We start from the raw sequence: 19,088 nt of genomic DNA, 5'->3' as shown, positions 1-19,088 counted from the left end.
CAATTATGATGAAGCATGTCTTGTGCTGGCTTCAATACTGAGAAGAGGGAGGAGTGGCAACCACGCTCGCAATCATGTGTGGCTTCATGTTTTATACAGTACGTGTCCTCTTTTACAAATGTATCCCGTAGCTAAAATGCACGGCCCTTGTATACAATCCTATAGAGTAGTGCCCATTGTTGAGGTCATTCAAACATTCATAAATGTATCCTCTGTTTAGTACAAAGTATACCGAATCATATATACTATAGGAGCTGTAGAATAATGTACTTTTCGTGATGTTTTTCTTCCTAGGGATGGAAGAAAAGTGCAGCAAGTATGCTACAGTCTAAAACTAGCGACCTAGGGTGCTATCAATCTGCATAGCAGATGACTCCATCTTGCTCAGTGAATCAAACATGCACACTAGGTTACTAATGGTAAAAGCAATGCCTCTTAGATCACAGTCCCCACTGGCATTTAATCAAATATTAACGTTACTAATGCGCATAAGCAAATTAGTTTACGGGGTGTGTCTAATTGCTGGGGAGTGTGTTAGTACTAGCAGTCTGCATGCTTTATTGGATGGTGATGTTGTTTTGTTTGTGGCGTTTCCCATCTTTGCTGGCACATGTTTTTTTGGCTTGTTAACAGTATGTTTAAGTTTATTTCATTTATATAGCACTTTAAAAGCAAACAAGTCTGCACCAAAGGGCTTCACAAAGATGAAAACATATGTACACAAGAATAAAACACACACATAGATATAGGAAACAGGTTAATCACAATTAAAATTAAAAGCCAGAGAATAAAAGTGCGTCTTAAAAACATCAACAGACTCAGCCTGTCTAATGGCTTCTGGCCGGCTATTCAAGAGCTGAGGAGCCACTACAGAAAAGGCCCTATGGCCCTGGTATGTTGCGAAAGTCAGGTTATGTTGATGACTTGATTATGGGAATTGAGAGGTAGGTAGATTGCAGAGTGTATCGTCTGCGTAGCAATGAAAAGAGATGTTATGGGTTTGGATGATTCTTCCCAATGGGAGCATGTAAAGACAGAAGAGAAGTGGACCTAAAACTGAGCCTTGTGGAACCCCATATACAATATTTGCGGGTGAGGAGAATGAGCTGCCAGGGGAAACAGTGAACTGTCTGTTTGAAATGTATAATTTGAACCAATCGAGGGTGGACCCAGAAATGCCGACCCATCGTGACAGGTGATCCAGCAGGATCATGTGGTCGACATTGTCGAAAGCTGCACTAAGGTCTAGAAGAATTAATACAGAACATTTACCACAGTCTGCAGCACAGAGGACAGCACATGTATCTGTTTTATGTCGGACTTAAAGTAGTCTAGCCCATCTCATCCAATTCCTGGACAAACAGGGCTTTGACTAGCCAAAGTAACGCCACACCACTGACATCTTGTTTCAACATCGTTCTCCATATACCTAATGTGGGTATGTGACTTTCCTGTTTTGTATAGGCGTTCTAAAGTAGGGGACGTTTTGAGCCACTAAATAAGTGCCTTTTTAAAAAGATAATGTAACACCAAGTTACTATTAGGGGTTTTTGTGCTGCTGCCACAGTCACTTCCATAAATTAGTGCTTTGTTATAACTTCTTATTTGAGAAGACATTGTCAAAGTCACAGACTGAATCACACTCAGCAGGAGTTTCCTGCCAGCAGCTGAGCTCTTTAGTCTAATTAAAATGGCCAGTGTTCCATTGCAAATGAGGTTTACATTTCTGAATGTGATGGATGCAGTTTGTTTGTTTAACTTAAGTGTCCTTGAAGGGAAGTTTTGGTAACTTCCTTTGCCACCGCAGTACAGTTCAAGGAACAGGCCTTTTTTTGTCAAGATGTAAATAGTTTCTCAGATTAAACTCCATAATGTAAATCATTGTCATCTATCTCAGCACACATAGATTGCAACTGTTCCTTTGTGGGCCCGTTAAGAAATAAATTGCCATTTCCACTATCAGCATGTAGTTTTTTTATGTGTACCACTACACTTCTGTGAAATAGCATTTCCAGAACGTGAAAGAGCAGCTACTGCATCTTCAAAATACTTAAAAAAAAATTTTTTTAATACTGACAAAATGTTCACACTCTTTTTTTTTAGCTCCATACTCCTTTAGGTCATAAAACCTGATCCTGAAAATGTTGTAGTTATTGATGGCATTTTAACATTTTGATGAGCAGGTCCCGCTGGTACTTGTACCACTCTCATATCTGTTCGTGCAAAGCTACAGCCAGCAGCCGTTCAGCTTAGCTTAGCATAAAGACTGAAAGCAGGGGTAAACGGCTAGCCTGGCTCTGAAATGTTGGCGGTAAATCCACCCACTAGTACCTTTCGTTAACACACTATGGGCCCCATCTTGCTCCCGGTTCTGGCAGCACAAAGCTCGACGCAAGTGTCTTTGCTAGTTTAAGACCGACGCAGTTGTCAATTTCCCTTCCAGCGAACATGTCATTAAAATAGCAAATGCACCTGCGCCCATCTGTGCGCCCATGGGCGTGCTGGTCTTACAGGGAGGTGTGTTCAGGTGCATTCTTGACGTATTGCTATCTTGAGGCAGCGGAAAGTTATCGCACCGTTGACGCTTCACGCACGAGCAGATCAGTTTCTTCTCCTGAAAATCTCTCCTTCCTGCTCAGCAAATCCGCCATCATAATAGCAATACGCCAAGGTCCAAACGCACCTGGCTTTTAAGGGAATGGGAGACGACACTCGGTTTATTGCACGTTAAGCCTACAACACACCTATGATTAATTAAGACACTAAGTACAACCCTTTTGAACCATGCACCTGGCGTACGGACCCTTTTTTCCGCCGTTAAACTAGAAAAAGTGGATTCGTACACGCCCTAAACGCACCTGCACCAGGCACTTCACGCAGTGTGCTTAGATCGTTAAAATAGGGCCCTATATCTTTTTTGTTTAATCCATACAAAAAAGTATAAAAACAAGACGTTGGGGTTTCATGGGGGGTTGTGTGCCTATTTCTTGGCCAGGCCTAGTCACTTCCTGGAGTGTAGTCTGGTCGCCAAGAAATAGCCCAGCACACCCTTAAAAGAATTTACCTGGCAACAGACACATTCACATATCGACTAGAAAACAAAAAATATGGCCAGGGAGATTAGAGAACAACACCGGTGACAGGTTGAGTTTTCATGCTATCTTAAGTTTTTTTCACAGAACATTTACAGTCACGCTCCAAGTTATCGAGTTCTAAATCATATTTTTCAAGAGCCTGGGTCTGTCCAAGGTTTCTCCCTAAAAGGAAGTTTTTTTTTCACCACTCGAGGTTTCTGCCTAAAAGGGAGTTTTTCCTCGCCACTGCACTAAATGCTTGCTCTTGGGGGAAGTATGGGAATTACTGGAATTGTTGGGTCTTTATAAATTATAGTGTGGTCTTGATTGATACTATAAATAAAATAAAACTGAATTGAATTGCAAGCAATCGGGTGACAAATTTGGTGAGAACCGCAGCAGGCTGCTGTCATGTCATTTCTGAGAGCAGCAATGTTTAACTACTTGTAAAGCTTGTACTGCTTTACCATCACCCACCCTTTTCATCCTAATTGCAGACACAAATGTTCTGTTGTGAAAGTAAACAAAGCAGGGCTCAGTTTCACCTTGCCTGAGGAGACTAAATGTGTTTGTTGATGACCAACCATTTGGCTGAATCTGGTTTTGCAGATGATTTACTCTAGTAGAAGAAAAAACTAAAATCAAATGGAATCCAGTGTCTTGCTGTAGCTAGAAACGACCTTTGGTTAATGCATCTGTAAGAAACTCTTCAACATATGTGCATTACATATGGCATTGTATCTTTAAACGCCCCCTGCTCTGTGGTGTGTGGCAAACAGTTAAGTCGGTTAATGGAAACAGCAGCACAGGAGAGTGCATTAAAGCTTGCAATATTGGGCCCATAACAAGGTCACAGGGTGGCTGCGTTGTGCGTGCGTCGTCCTCCGGGGTGATTTTCCACGATGGTCCGGGAGATTGGGTCGGCCAATTTGGTTTATTGGTGCAGAAGGGCCTCGGCCAACAAGAGCACGAGGAGGAGCCGTGTGGTTACAGTAGCTCTGCTCGAGGGTGTACCCGGAGCTCTGACTTGCACTAATAACGGCTTCAGTACACCAGATTGTGATTGTGGCTTTTAGTTCAGCCTTTTATAAACAGCGACAGCCCACTTCCTTGTTTGTGGTTGTGTGGTGTTTTGCTGGTTTGTGTGTCAGACAATGTTTGTCAGAAAGTTTAATGTTTAAGAGTTGCATTGTAGTCAAAATGCATGATGGAAGGTGCAATATAGAGAGAGGGAGGAAATGAAGGATGGAAAAGCTGAGGAAGAATGAACAAATGATAGTGATGGAACACATTTACAGATTAGAACAGTTACTAGTAGAAGAAAAGAGAGAGAGAGAGAGAGAGAGAGAGAGAGAGAGACACTAGAATTCTCTCGCATGCTTGTTCTCTCTGCCTTGTCTCCTCCCTTTAGTGTGTGTGTCAGTGTGTGTGGGAGAGACAGGGCTGAGCTCAGTGGCTTGTCGTACCAGGTTTAGTCTGACCAAGAAGCTGTAGCAGCGGCAAGCTCACCTCCCTCGGCTGACTGACATACGGTACGCATTTCCTCTTTTTCTGTAAGTGAACCTTAACACTGTCAAAACGGGAAACAGGAGTGGGCGGCTTAGAGTGCATTTCAGACCGAGTGTGAATTTGAAGAATTTTGTTCTGCAATAGGATGTAAACATGTTAAAAAAACTGACAATCAGCCTTAGATAATAATTTGTCATGTGGTGTTGCCATAAAATGGAGCTTTTAAAGCTTCAGGCTTGTCTTTGGGATAAGGTTTCACACTTGTACACAGAGGCTACTGTGTTGTTTCCACTCCAGCTTGTTGTTTGCTCAGTATGTTGTCACTGAATGAAGGCCAACACTCACTGCCACGCTTTTGCTCAAGAGCTTCATGGACAGTATACCTAACGGAGAGCACGCTGCTTCTATTAGCGTGGTGGAGATAGTAGCTTGGCAAACTCTTAGTTGCTTAAGAGTCCTTTTTCAGAGAGATCCTTGAATGTGTCTGAACGGGTTGGACTGCTGCAGGCTGATAGCCAAACCATGGCTCTAATCAAGGCTAATGGCAGAGAGGGGAGGTCCGTCTTTGGTTGCTTGCAACAGAGGATGAGCAAAATCAAGTACATTATAGAAACAGGATAGCTGCTTAATGCAGCGCTCTCAAGTCCAATTTAAAACCCAGTGAAGCTTTTAAGTACAGCACTTCTTTTTTTATATCATATATATATATATATATTATAAATTAACAGCAAAAATGCTAAACAAGATTCCTAATTGCTAACTAAATGTCTGACCATGTGTGTGGTTCATTGGAATAAAGCAAATTACCCAGTTATCTATTGCTGGGATTTACCAGGAATCATTGTGTTGTTGTTTTTATTTTTTTGCCCATAAAGAGACTCTGCAGGAATGTTGGCTGCAGCACAGGGGTGCAGGCAGCTGGTCGGGAGTGAGTGTAATCAGATTGATAGGCCTGTGTTCATTCATTCTGAGCAGCTGCTGGTGACATGATTCCTCCATCACAACCATTGTAGATCTTCAATATTGCCACCATGCTGCTTCCTCTTAAGGACCCTGACCCTTAGCCCCAAACCCCCCCTCCTGCAGTGATGAAACCGAGACTCCACTCTCACTCTCTGTGAGGCCCGTGGACCCACCTAGCTACCCCCCACTTCACCGGTTTTGAAGGCTGACGTGCTGAAATGCTTCAGTCTAATGAAATGCTGTCTGCAGCCTGTTTGAGGTCGAATGTCGAGCCAAAATCCTCCTCCCCACCCCCATGCTCCTTCTTCATGAAAGATAAAACATGGACAGATTTCCTTTTCTGTCTGTGCCGTTTCTGTGCCGAAGCAGCAGAAGTAAAATACTCATTTAATTGTAGTTCAGTACCAACACTCCAACACATTTTATATTACAACCACTTTTAGAGGCATTAGCTGTAACGTGTTTCTTAGTATTCTTTTGAATACTAATAAGAAAAGGATACTTTTATTAAGTGGCCATTCATGACCCCTAGTGAGCAAATGATACGATGTAGTGAAAAGAAGTATTGGTGTAGGCCTACATGTTTACACCATGACTTTAGGTTCAAGACAGCTGTTTATTTCCTGAGACAGATTTCGATACCTAAACTCACGGTATCTGCATAGCAATACCAATCTGCTACCAGTGCTCACTTTCTCTCACATTTAAAATATGTATAATGCTTCCTCACTGTATAGAATTCATTGAGGGATCATCTTATGTAAATCAATAAGAAGCTGTAACTATAGCCCGTAACGTCTTAGGTGGAAATGTTTATACACTATCAATCTCTTTAGATGTGTGCATATTTGAATGATATTGTCCTAGACCAGAGGTTTCCAAACTGTGAGGCTTCCCAGGGAGGCACAGGATAGTTGAAGGGGGGAAACGCAGAGGGAGAGACGTGAGGCAAAGACACAACGTGAGGTGAATTGCTGCCATTTGAGTCAAATAAGAGACTCCGCTCTCTTAGTCATAGCTCAGTCACATCTTAACACAGACACGATACACATATTTTTATATTGTGACTTCTACTTCCTAAGGATATCATTATCTCTGGTGGCCATCATGACTAAATGGCCATACATCTGCTATCATAGACGAAAAACCTCCTTCAGTATCAAAATAATCCCAGTGGTAGTTGTCTGTACCTGTATGGGTACATTACAAACAGGAGCTGCTAATCGCTAATGGTGCCAATTTGAAAATGTAAACAAATATAGCTAAGAATCAGGGCTCAAAGTGTAGCCCATAGCTAACTAACTTACTCCATAGCATAATTATACTTCCTGTTTACATCTCTTAAATGATGGGAACTGTAGTTCCAGAACTTAGGTTTTCAAAGTGTCTGACGTTAAAACCTTGTTGAGTCCTCTAAGAGGAGTTTCATGTATGCATGTTATCTATTAGCCCATACATAACTGTATGTATACGGGTGAGTTTTTGTCTATGTTGTGCATGTATGACGTGTGGACACTGTACATACACACATGAAGGGGTGCGTGTGTATGCATATGTGCTCATGTGTATCCATTGTCATTTTTCTGTGCACTGCAGGGAAGTAGCCAGAGCAGTGAAATTCAATGCTTCTTAATGACAATAAAGTTGAACTTGAACTTGAAAACCACTGTTCTAGACAGTTTATGAAATGCAGTTTTTTATGCACCATGGAGGAAATGTAAACTCTGTAATTCCTCATTTGCTCTCCATCTGCCTATTGTCTGTCTATGCAGTCAACACAGACATTTTAATAGACTTAAAGCAGTTACACACCGAGCCGATAATCGGCCGTTGGACAGTCTGGCGAGGTCAGTGACTCGAGTCTGTTCGGTTCTGTGCCGTCGTCCGTTGGAGGAGCTGACGGCCTTCGTACAATCAGCTGCCGGTTTTCCTTTTTTGGGTGACAATACAGATTAGCACCGCCTGCTGTTATGGAGACGTATTACGTCTCGTCGCTTTGGTGTGTTCCGAGGCACTTTTTTGACCAACTCGGGGAGACTGATCAGTCCAACTGCCTTTTCTGCCGAGGGGTCGGCCGTCTGGTTGGTGTGTAACTGCCTTTAAAGGCTGCTCATTCTGATAGATTGCACGATTGTAGCTCCTACCTTCCTGTCTACTTTTGAAATGAGTGAGCAGTGAATAGTGTTTACTGCCTTGGCTCAGGTCCTCCTTTGGACAGTATCTTGGCCAACAGAGCCGACTCTGGCCGCACTCTCTGGCCTCTATGATTAGACATTTTTATTTATGGTCGAGTTGCAGTTCCACTGCAGCTGTAAATCAGCCACTATATGGGCAGCTCACAAGATCTGCACCTCATATAGTCGCCCCCCTGCCTGCCTGAACTCAGGCTTTGGCCATGGACCCACCTCGTGCTGATGGATGTGTCAGTTGTTTGATGGATGACGCCATTCTGACACCACCGCACGCTGGCCCAGACTCTGAGTGTGTTTTCACACTTGGCTTGTGCTGCAGAGGAGAATTAAGAGTTGGTGAAATGCACTATCATGGCACTTTGGCACGTCACAAATGCCTGCAAAATTATTTTGCATTGCACAGATGTGATGTGCAGTATCCTCAGTTTTACCATGAAAGTGTGTTATGTTGCTATTTTTTCCTAATGAACACACTTTTTTTGTATTCTATGACTTTGAGCTATCTATAATCCAGAAAGTCTTTTTATTGTGAATTATAGAGCAAGATTGTAAAACAACTAAAATACATTGTGTGTTTGTGTAGAAATCATCAGTCAATTTGATGTCATATCTTAGAATAGTCATGTTTTATTGTTTGTGGTAATAAGTTCTCACTAATCAGAAACATTGCTTTTTGTATAAAAATGTGACCTTAGCTTTCAGGTTGTTACCTGAATCCGGGTCAGTTTAATTCTAACGTGTGCTGTAATTTACTCTCGTGGTTTCCCAGAACCCTAAAGAGGAGTATGAATGCCTCCCTGAAACCAGCCGAAGATACTATCTGTCTTTGTTTTGATGTCGGTAGTTTACAGTTTGTGCTTATCTTCATGCAGGAAGTAAGGCTGACATTCTCTCATGATACTGATGATAGTTCTACTTCTCAGAGAATTTGTCCTTTCAGTAATGTTGATCGCCACTTACAGGATCAGCATCTGGGGCAAAAACTCTTGATTCGGACGTCTCTAGAGGACAGCTTGTATCAAGTTGCCTAATTAGGGCAGGCACAGAGAATGAAACAAGATACCGTCATGTGCTTTTTGCTTTGGAAACTACAAACTTAGTTGTTTTCAGAGTATTTGCAGTGGGGTTTGGTAGAGAATACAAATTCCAGGTATTTGAATTAGATGGATTACAATTGTCAGGAAGTGTGCAATTGTTTTATGAGGAAAATTTTCAAATGTATTAACAAACTTTCAAGCTCTTGGAAATAGGCCAAACACTTTAAATTGCTTTTCTTTGGTTACTGCTAATATATGCCCCGTATATAAACATTTAAACAGATAAATCCCAGTAATTAGCTTCAGAAATAACAAAGCTCTTGGCTTGGCTTCGTATATACTGCTGATTAATCCAGTGTTACATCAGCTGTTGTGAGTAAGTTCATTATAGTGTGTCGGTAGGCGGGAGACTTTCTCATTAACCTAAATTGGCTGTTGGCACTCCCAGGGCACAACCTCAATAACAACACAATAGCTTGTCACCATTTTACATAAACATGTTGAGCAGTTAATCGACATAGATTTCCAACAATTTCACTTTGAGGAGTTCAATGGCATTTTTGTGAGACACTATAAAATGCCTGATCTCTTTGGATAAAGAGGGCAAGCTCATGGATTGGTGCTACTGGGATGCAAGCTGGGACTTGATCAACCCCAGCTGAGGGAGGGGGTAAGATGTTGAAAGTCCCGAAACCCCCTGATGACCCCAGGCACATCACTGATGATGCTTCCCGGTGCATCCTAGAGATGTTTCTTACAACAATGGTGTGGAATTGGTTCATTGGCGAGGAGGGGGTTTAATTTAAAAAAGGGGCTCCATTTTTGATCTGTCTTAAAAGCTGTCTAAAGTCTTTAATTAAAAAAAAAAAAAAAAGAAAACTGTACAGTAAAATCACATGAAATTTGACATTAGCTCATCCTGAACAGAAGTCCATTGGAACTTTCCGCTAACCTTTTAAGGATTTTTTTTAATGAAAATTCTAATATGAGGAAATTATGTTATTATTATTATTGTAATATCATTTTAGATGACTTTCTCTTTAAATATACCAAAAGGCTGTACAGTAAAACCATATGAAACTAACCTATGGAGGAAATGTTTGTATGACCGGTCAAAGATGGTTCCTTCTTCGTCCTTTTTGGCTTGCGCCAAGCCCACGTACCGTAATGCCCCAAATAGACAAGCATCAAAATCCAAACTGGGCTCACTTGACCGCAGCCTGTGGCAGGCGAGGGGCACTGCCACGTAGCTGCCGAGCCTCAAAGCCCCGGGAAGATGCTTCCATACAGGAAATGACGCTAACTCAAAGTTTTGTGTATGAAAATGATGTGAGTCATAGGCTATGGCCTTCACAGTCACCAGATCTATGGAATATCTTGTTAGGCAGACATCAAAACACCAAATGAGGAAATGTGTGTTGTTCCTCCCTGCAGTAGAGTTCAGAGACTTGGAGAAACTACGACACGAAGCACTGAAGCTATTCTGGAGGATCGTGGAACAGCACCTTACTAAGGCACTTTATGTTGGAATTGTCCAATAATTTGTTACCCATCTTTATTTGCAGCAAGCTATTTGCAGCAAGCATACAGTATTATGAGTAAACAAACTGATAAATAATAATGATTGTAACCATCACTGAAATAGCTGCCAGTGATGACTCAGCTGCTCAGCAGCAGTCTGGCACCTGCAGTAGAAAGAGGATGTTCTCTTTGAGTCTCTTCCTATATCATTATCTTCTCAATATTCAATCTTTTTCCATGACAACATGTATTCATAGGCTACTACAACAATTTGTACAGTACACAGACTGGAGTGGAGGATTTGTTACCTTATTTTTTTTAAGCTATCTATATCTAAATATATAGGGACAGTCCATTGAGTATTAGACCAGCATTTAGGTTTTGCCTTCATATCAACATGTTCTAATTCTTAGCTGAATAAATGGCAAAAGGTGCCCTTCAGAAAAAAAAAAAAGAGGAAAAAGCTGTTGTTGCTATCTCTTCTTTCCCTGCTACTAAGAAGAAACTGGGTCAGAATTGTGCTGCGAGTGATGTTTAAACATTATGTAATATGTCATGGCATTTTATCCTGCAAAAGCACTCTTCATCTTTTCAGACACAGAGAGAGCTCGCTGTGTTTACGGCAGTGTTTCCTGTAGGAGTTTTTGTGGCTAGTAATTACTTTACTTAGTCTGTCTCTGGGTTGATTCTAATTAATTCTTAACAGACTATACTAAACTGGTATAGGTGGGATGCAATGGAGAGAATGTACTGTATGTGCAAGTGTGGAAATGAATATGGAAATAAGAATCTGGAGCACACAGAAAGGAGCTCAGGGAGCTATTGTGACTGACCAGCACTAGCATGTTCCCGACTGGCTAGCATGTTGGTGGTTATCTTGTCAGCTACAGTTGTTCACTAATTAGCCTAACAAGCAGTCCCTTTGTCACCAATGGTTTGCAAGGTGGCAAACCGAAGCAAAGGGGGATCAACATGGTTGTAAATTGTGATGATGAAAGCACAGATATTGGAAATAAATTTGCTATTTGCACATTAAATAAACCAAATATAAAACCTCCCAAGTGGGTCGCGAATTTAGCTTCTTTCAAAATGAAAAGAAAACACGACCGGTTGTGCACCTTTACTGCCCTCTCTTTTGCTTTATGTTCCTGCTTCAGACAGAACTTGTAATATTTATAGTTGAGAGCATCTCCTCCACTGTCCTTGTATGTCAATGTCATTGTCATGACAGCGCAGCAGGCTGCTGGCTTTGGTCTGAAAGCCAGAGAAAAGGCAGACCGCTAAATGTGGCCTTGTTCTAAAATAGCAGCTTTTCAGTCTTCCCCCTGAAGCAGAACTGAACAACCACACTACACCGGGAGATGACATGATGACACTGTTCTGTTGTCGTCGTTTTTTACCTTTGGTTTTTTTTTATTCAGGGACGGTTGTCTGACATACATGCAGTGCTACACAAACTTGAGTCATTTTCACCTCAAAGTTGCTCAAACCAAATATGAATATAAATGCTGTGACACTGTTCTAAGATAGATAGATAGATAGCTTTATTGTCTGTCACCCAAAGCAGTGACAGAAATTTTCCTTCGGCGGGCTCACTAAAAACATTTAAAACAAACACATTTGAAAACATGCAAAACAGCAGCTTTGCAGTGCCTATTTTATGTTGTTCAGCGTGCTTATTGCAGAGGGGATGAAAGATGTTTTGTAATGTGCGAGTGGAACTTTGTACCGTCTGCCTGATGGAAAGAGTGGTTGAGGGGGTGAAAGAGGGGGTTTGAGGTGAACCAGTGATCCAACTGCAGTGATTAATTCATTTAATTAATTAGGTTTTGTCCTTCATGGTAGAACAGACTCATTGGAAACTAAATGTGTGAGTCTATTTTCTTTAAATCATATCATCAGACTTCATCTAAATCAAATAAATCTATAAATAAAGCTATTATTATTATGTCCAGCCTCATTTTCTGTATTTTCAGTTTTTGACATCACTTCGGAGTCGGACAGTCATACATGCACATCTGTGACCTCGTTCACTAACATCCTGGTGCCTCAACTCCTGGTTTGTCTCAGACCTGCTGTTTGGTTTACATGAAAACTGGCTCACACTACCTGCAGGTAGTCCAACTGCTGTCTGACAGAATAATGTGGTTGCATTGGGCAGCTCATAAGAGTACACGTGTGGGACTGGGAATGGAAATTCTTGTCGTTTTTTTAAAACAAACATCACGATTGTCAGCTGTCATCTTTCCCAGTGCCTGCTGTGTGAGTGCTATTTTACCTGTCACAGCCTTGGAAAAGCCTTTTAACATGACTGTGATTATGGAGTACTGGTGATATTATTTTAACATTTGAATGTATTTTTCTCCCTGATATGTTCACTATACACATTCCAGAAAAGATCATAATCATACATTTATTTATTAATAGTAATCTCCCTGTGCTTCATATCATAAGTATTGTTACATCTGATCATGTTCTCTGTAGCTGATGCTGTCTCTCTCTGGTATCTCTTGTATAAAGAGACATCAGTGTTTCAATGCAACTCTACTGTCTGATGAGAGTTATGTAACATAAATGGAGGAGCCCACATTTAAAAAGTAATCAGAAGTCAACGCTGGCTGCAGTAAATGGATGCTTATGCTTAATTGATCCATACTGGATGTACAGGCTTTGTCCCAGCTTAGATTCATAATGGTAAGATGCATTTCAAAACTTTCTCTGACTCTTAACTGTGTAATTGATCCCGATCCCCCAGCAGCATAATAGCTTAAGAATTTTCACCGTTGTAGCTCGTGAATATTCACAGTAGTGAAGTACAACCGATAGCTGGAATCAAGTAACAAATGTATTTTCTGAGCTTAGCGTGTAGTCCTATGGCTTCGCTCTGTCCTTTTCTTTGTTCTGTTTCTGTACAGTACTGACATTGATTCTTAAGGCGCTGACGCACCAACCAGATTATCGGCGGTCGGACAGTCTGGCGAGGTCGGTGACTCAAGTCTGTTTGGTGTGTTCCATGCCGTCGTTAGTTGGAGGAGCCGCCGACGTTCATTTTGGCCGATTTGACTTACTGAAACCCCGTGGGCAGTCGGACTCCTTGACCAATCCGATTGGTGGAGTGCTAGCCCTTGACTAGCGAATCAGTGAACGAGAGCTGACAACGCCAGTATCTTCTTATTACTAGCCATCGTATTTTCTTCCGTTCAGCGAGTAATGACAACAACGATCCTTCTTCACTACTATCCACACACTCTGATGAAAACAATGACAGCGTGCTCTTTGTCAACTAGGTCTAGAGAGATGTTCCGTCATTTCGGCGACAATACAGATTAGCGGCGCCTGCTGTTATGGAGACGTATTGCGTCTCGCACACGTGCAGAACGTACGCTCAAGTTGGCGTCGCTTCGGTGTGTTCCGAGGCACTTTTTTTGATCAACTCGGGGAGGCAGTCAGTCCGACTGCCTTTTCTGCCGACGTCAGGTGGATGTGTCAGAGCCTTTAGAGCTCCGGGTGCCCTAAGACGGCGACAATAGGTTTGTCCTCCATTTCTGATTCTCTGTGCCGTCAGGAGAATCTCAACGCCGTTGAATGAGTCAACTTGAACCAGAAAGAAACCCTTCGATTGGCCTGTCATGCATTTAGATCTACTGTGCCCCTCCCCCCTACAGTTGAGTCACCCACCAGCCTCCACAGCTTGATTGATCAATGTATAGTTAAGAGTGCTTTTCAAATGCTAATATAGGCCTGCCACGTGCAGTGATCCAACAGTGTCTCTCATTACACTGTTCCAGTAAAACTCCTCTCAGGCTGCTTGTCATAATTTATATTGTTTTTATAAGTGACACTTTAAGATTATTCATAGCCCTTCTGACCGTCTCCTCCCCACTCCTACACACTGCATAATTAATCAGCACTAATCATCAGATGAGGCTTTCATAAAGAGCATCCGAGCCGGGTTCACACGTCAGTCTGTCAGTCAAGGAAATTTGCAATAGTTGCCACGAGTTTATCGTTTTCAAATTGAAATTGCGATTTGAAAGAATGCGATTAGCTAATTGCGAAGACAGCGATTAATCAAATGAGAAATATTTAGTTGAATGTTTGGTGTAACTTTTCATTGTTATACTACTATTATTTTTTACAAGATAAATGCTGGAATAATGTTACATATCACAGATTGTTTACAGAAATGTCCTTTATTTCAGTGGATTTTTCATTTTTTTTATTACTTTATTTGCAATATTGTGGCTAAAAAAATAATCACAAATCGAATCGTAATCAAAATATCTGGCAGGAAAATTGCAATTTGATTTCCCCCCTCAAATCTTTCAGCCCTAGTTTATCTCTTGTTGAACCAAACAGAGAATGTGATCTGACTTGTTTTGGGATTAGACTCACTGTGATCATGGATGGCAGCATTATCATACAGGTTGGCAAAAGCAGAAGATTATTGATTTGGATCCCTGGGCTATTTTGGACGAACTATCTAGGAATCCTTCCAGCAACACACGTCTGTAACCGCCATGACCCCATGACTGTAGGTCAGTGTTTTGCCACCCTTGAGGGAGCGGCCAAAGTGTAACTGTGCTTTCCCACTACGGGAGAATGAGCTGAGCCAAGTCTAAATTAGAAAACCACTCTGTTGATGCCTCTCCACAAAGCCATGTTGACTGACCTCTGACGTTCAGTGACAATTTCTAAATCCGTTTGCCTTATTGTTGTAAGCAGCTCTTTGTATTGTGTATCCTCTCAGACAGTGGCTCTAAGGTTCCTAGCCAATCAGAACTTGGCTTTTTGTTTTCCCCTTCCCGATTAACTGAGCAATATCCAATCACCATCTGTCTGTGGTTGTGTTTGGTCTGACTGGATTAGTACAATCCGTCGTAGTTCCAGGTATGACTGTGACGTCAGTTTTTCACGCTATCCACTGCAGCCGTACGGATTTCCAGCGTGTCCTAATTAGGATCTTGTTAAATGGACAGTTCCACAGAGCCAAATGTCCTCCTGAGGATGGAGAGATTAGGACTATTCTGCGATGTGTTGTTTGAGTCTGAGAGATGATTGTGAACGCGAGCGTGGTTACTGCTTCACTGCTGCCGATGTGTTGCTTGCAGGACAGAGGATGGCCATGTTGGGCAAAAGTTATTAGTTTGTGGCCAGCTGTTAAGTGTTTCCGTGATCTGCTTATCAGCAACAGGTGGAGGTGTGTGTGTGGCCAGAGCTCAACATCTGGCTCCTATAGCTGATCTGTGGGTTGGACTTTTTAGATGGCACTGTGGTAACACCTCTTTTAAATGAAAGAGATAAAAAACAGTCTGCGATTAAATTTGGTACGGGCACTTATAGTGCAGAGAGGATGAATCTTAATGAATAATAATTATGTGATCCCTTGACTTTTCCTTCTACACCACCAGCAGGTCAAAATGTTCCCTTATCCTGTGAGATATCACATGGATGGACATTAATGGTTCCTAGATGATGTATCCTCTGACTTTTCCTCTAGTGTCACCATGAAGTTGACATATGTGGATTTGAGTGAAAAAGATTCTAATGAAATGTTGTACACACATGTGGATGCTTCTCAGGAGGAATTATAGTATATGTAAATATGTACTTATGTATGTATGTATATGTATGTGTGTGTGTGTATATATATATATATATATATATAATTAAAGTAAAGTACACATTAAAGTGAAATGTTGACCATTATACTTGCTGCTGTAAACATCAGCAGCATATGAGCATTGTGAGGATGTTGCCATGCTAGTCAGTGTTTAGCTCAAAGAACCACTGTGCCAAAGTCCTGCCTCACAGAGCCGCTTGCTGTGGACTTTTAGCTTGTTTAATAATAATTCAGTAATAATAATGAAAATAGTAATCGGTTGCAGTACTAAATTGAACACTATCGGTTTAGGTCTGATAAAGAGAGACATGGCTAATCGTTATTATTTTAGTGGTGTTTTAGTTATGGATGAATGCAACAGTAAATGTCAGATCCGATGACATATAAGCATTTGCTCTTGCAAGCTAGTACAAAGTGTGTGTGTGTAGTGTCTAGTGTGTGTGTGTGTGTGTGTGGGGGTGTGTGTGTGTGTGTGTGTAGTGTGGCAATGTCCGTTCATTCAATCCTCTTGTATTACCCAATCCCCCATCATTATCTCTGCCATTGTCCCGATCTGTTGCCAGTTTTGTGTCAAGTGGTGTCCTCTGTTAACATTTTGGTTAAACTAATGTCTTTTTTTTCTTTTGTTCTTGTCTCTTGTCTCCTCCTCTTTTTTTATTTCTTTTTTTGTCCCCCTGTGTGGCTGCGGCTTCTCCTGCTGCTCCTGCTGATGCTGCCCACTATCGTCCATCCTGCTGCACGCAAACCTACCACTGCCAACATCTGGTCAACAACACATGATGGATGCCCCTCTCCCCTTCCTCTCCTTTAATCTTTATCCAAAATCTCTGACACACTTTTTCAATCCATCTCACTCTCTGTTTCTTGTGTCTCTGTGTTCCTCTCTTATCACTTTTCTTCCGCTCCTTTTTCTGTCTCTCCACCCTTTCCCCCTGCTAGCACCATGCCGAGTTGAGAGAGCACCATGCCACCTCCGGTAAGCCAGTCCCCTTTCAGAGGAAGAGCTAAGGGTAGTGCACACAGTCAGGGGAAGGGTCATAGCTGGTATTTTTGGGGTAGATGGAACATAAGGGAGTGTGTGTGTGTTTCAAGTAGGGGCAAAAAGCTAATATTAATGCACCCATTTTCTGCAATCTTCTCTGACAAATGTTCTCTTAAATGTGTTTATTTTCCATGGTATTGTGTACTTAAACTGTTCTTAATAGTTCTTTTGATTGCTCCTCCAGCACCTTAGTTTATTCAGCAAAGGTCCACCCTCATTACTAAACCATTAACTGTAGTTTGTCATGGAGGAGCATTTGCATGCAGTCTCTTTGACATTCAAGTTGTATAAGCTGTCTGTAGAGCCACTGCCTCCTTAAAGGTGCAATATGTAATACTGACAGCTAGTGTTTAAAATAGTTAACTGCAGTACAAATTCAAAATACTGGAGAGAGTCATCTCCCCCGCCCCCCAGACTCGAAGTTCACGTTGGTTGCCAGGCTGAGACCGCAGCATCCACAACCATGTTGCTAGACGCTTGTCTCACATAGCCAGACATCACTCCACAGCACAGCGGAGAAGCTAACGTTAGATGCTGGCTATATTGATAGTCATAAAAGCATGTGCTTACGCGGAGCTCTGTTCCCAACTGACAGGCACACTTTTTCAGCTAAGAATTACAGTAGGAACCGCTAAAAACACAACAACCTCGCCGTCCTCTCCACACGCCAGACAGACACACTTCCTCAGTTTAGAATTACGGTAGGAACCGCTAAAAATACCACTACCTTGCCATCCTCTCCACCCGACTGAACACACTTTAATGGCTTAGAATTACGGCAACAACGCTCCCGATTTACAGCCCCCCTCTCTTGGCTTCAAATAACTCACCGTTGTCGGCTCCAGCCGCTGAACAGGCTACATGTTGTAAACAGCCGTGGCCCGCCTGACTGGTCCTCCGGTAAAGTTAGCAGTTAGCAGGGTTAGCATGGCGGCGTTAGCCAGGACCAGTCGGGATCACTTTACTGGCTGTGTCTCAATTGTTTTTGCGAGTAACCAACTCGGGTACTCTAGCTATATAATTCAATGTGAGTAGCTACACGAATGTTGAAATGACATAAAATGCCCTTTCCTTGTAGCTGTGATAAATTAGCCTGAAGCTAATGCTTACCTGTTCAGGAGGAAATTAGCCCACTCGGCGTCCTTTTGGGCTCTAAGCTGTCTCCATCTTTCAAATACATCTCCAATATTTACCAGGGTTTGTTCTGTCTCTGGTCACGCAACTGTTAGAAACATGCCGTTTTTTCTTTTAGGTCGGGTAGAATCTATCTCTGTTGATCCTGTTCGTTTATGTTGCTGCTTTCATGGCTGTACTAACGTTACAGCTGTAGCGTGCTGGGTTTACGTGTTTACAGATATATCTGGCAACCCAGCCTGGATTTCAAACTGGGCAGTTGAAAGCAAGAAAAGATAGAATTTCAACTTAGCATGTTTCCTTAATATCACCCTTTGGATCTATTACAGTAAATATATTACATATTGGACCTTTAAATATCACAGAGTACCTACTCTTGAGTGTTTTTGCCACTTGGTTTCTCACTGCTGTTGTGGAGATTCAAACCATTAAACTCACTAGCAGTGTAATTTGGGAAAGTGTGTCACCATGCGTGTTTCTGTCTCCATGGTTCTTTCTCGACTACTGTCCTCTTTTCTACTGTCACCTTTCTGGTGTCGATTGGGAAAGTGTGTCAGCATGTGTTCAGGGTTTACCCATACCTACGAGACCACACATCCATACACAGCTGCATTTTCACACCACTGAAACACACTGTTATCTGATAAAATAGACAGCCACTGACACCCCTGAATTATGATCTGGATGATGTAGTATCTTTGTTACCATATGTGTTTGTGTATACGCATACCAGGGTTTAGAAGCTTACTCATTTGCTACGTTGAAAAGAAAATCACATCCCCCTTACGGAATTTTTAATTGAACTCACAATTAAAATGACTTTTCAGTAAGAACTACTTTGATGATGATGTGTGTACCATAATAATCCTTAGTGAAAAGATTGTGGAGTAGCTCAGCTAATGTGGAAAAATATAAATTATGCAAATGCGAACTCGACCAAACCTGATGAGTAAAAGAGACCAAGCCTAAACATCGAAAAGCCCAGGATCACTA

The 19,088-nt window shown here is 41.8% G+C and overlaps 1 protein-coding gene across 9 annotated transcripts in view; it reads left to right on the top strand.

Moving 5' to 3' along the window:
• The window catches only part of osbpl8 (oxysterol binding protein-like 8), an 89,045-nt gene that overhangs the window by 24,241 nt on the left and 45,716 nt on the right, over positions 1-19,088 (top strand). For 4 of the 9 annotated variants that reach the window (XM_078281363.1, XM_078281360.1, XM_078281357.1 and 1 more), the window contains one exon: positions 16,859-16,895. The exons of 1 other annotated variant lie outside the window; for it this stretch is intronic. Coding sequence is in view for 3 of the 8 variants with exons in the window: in XM_078281360.1 (XP_078137486.1) it covers positions 16,859-16,895 (37 nt within the window). In the remaining 5 variants the exon portion in view is untranslated. Of the gene's footprint in view, positions 1-4,482; positions 4,628-16,858; positions 16,896-19,088 lie in introns of those variants that run through there. 4 more of the 9 variants (XM_078281361.1, XM_078281362.1, XM_078281365.1 and 1 more) reach the window with 4 other exon arrangements.

The sequence above is a fragment of the Sander vitreus genome, chromosome 23 (genome assembly GCF_031162955.1).
Source record: "Sander vitreus isolate 19-12246 chromosome 23, sanVit1, whole genome shotgun sequence".
Taxonomy (NCBI): Eukaryota; Metazoa; Chordata; class Actinopteri; order Perciformes; family Percidae; genus Sander; species Sander vitreus.
The sequence above is the reverse complement of the archived record's forward strand: the minus strand, read 5'-3'. Positions and strand labels throughout refer to the sequence as shown.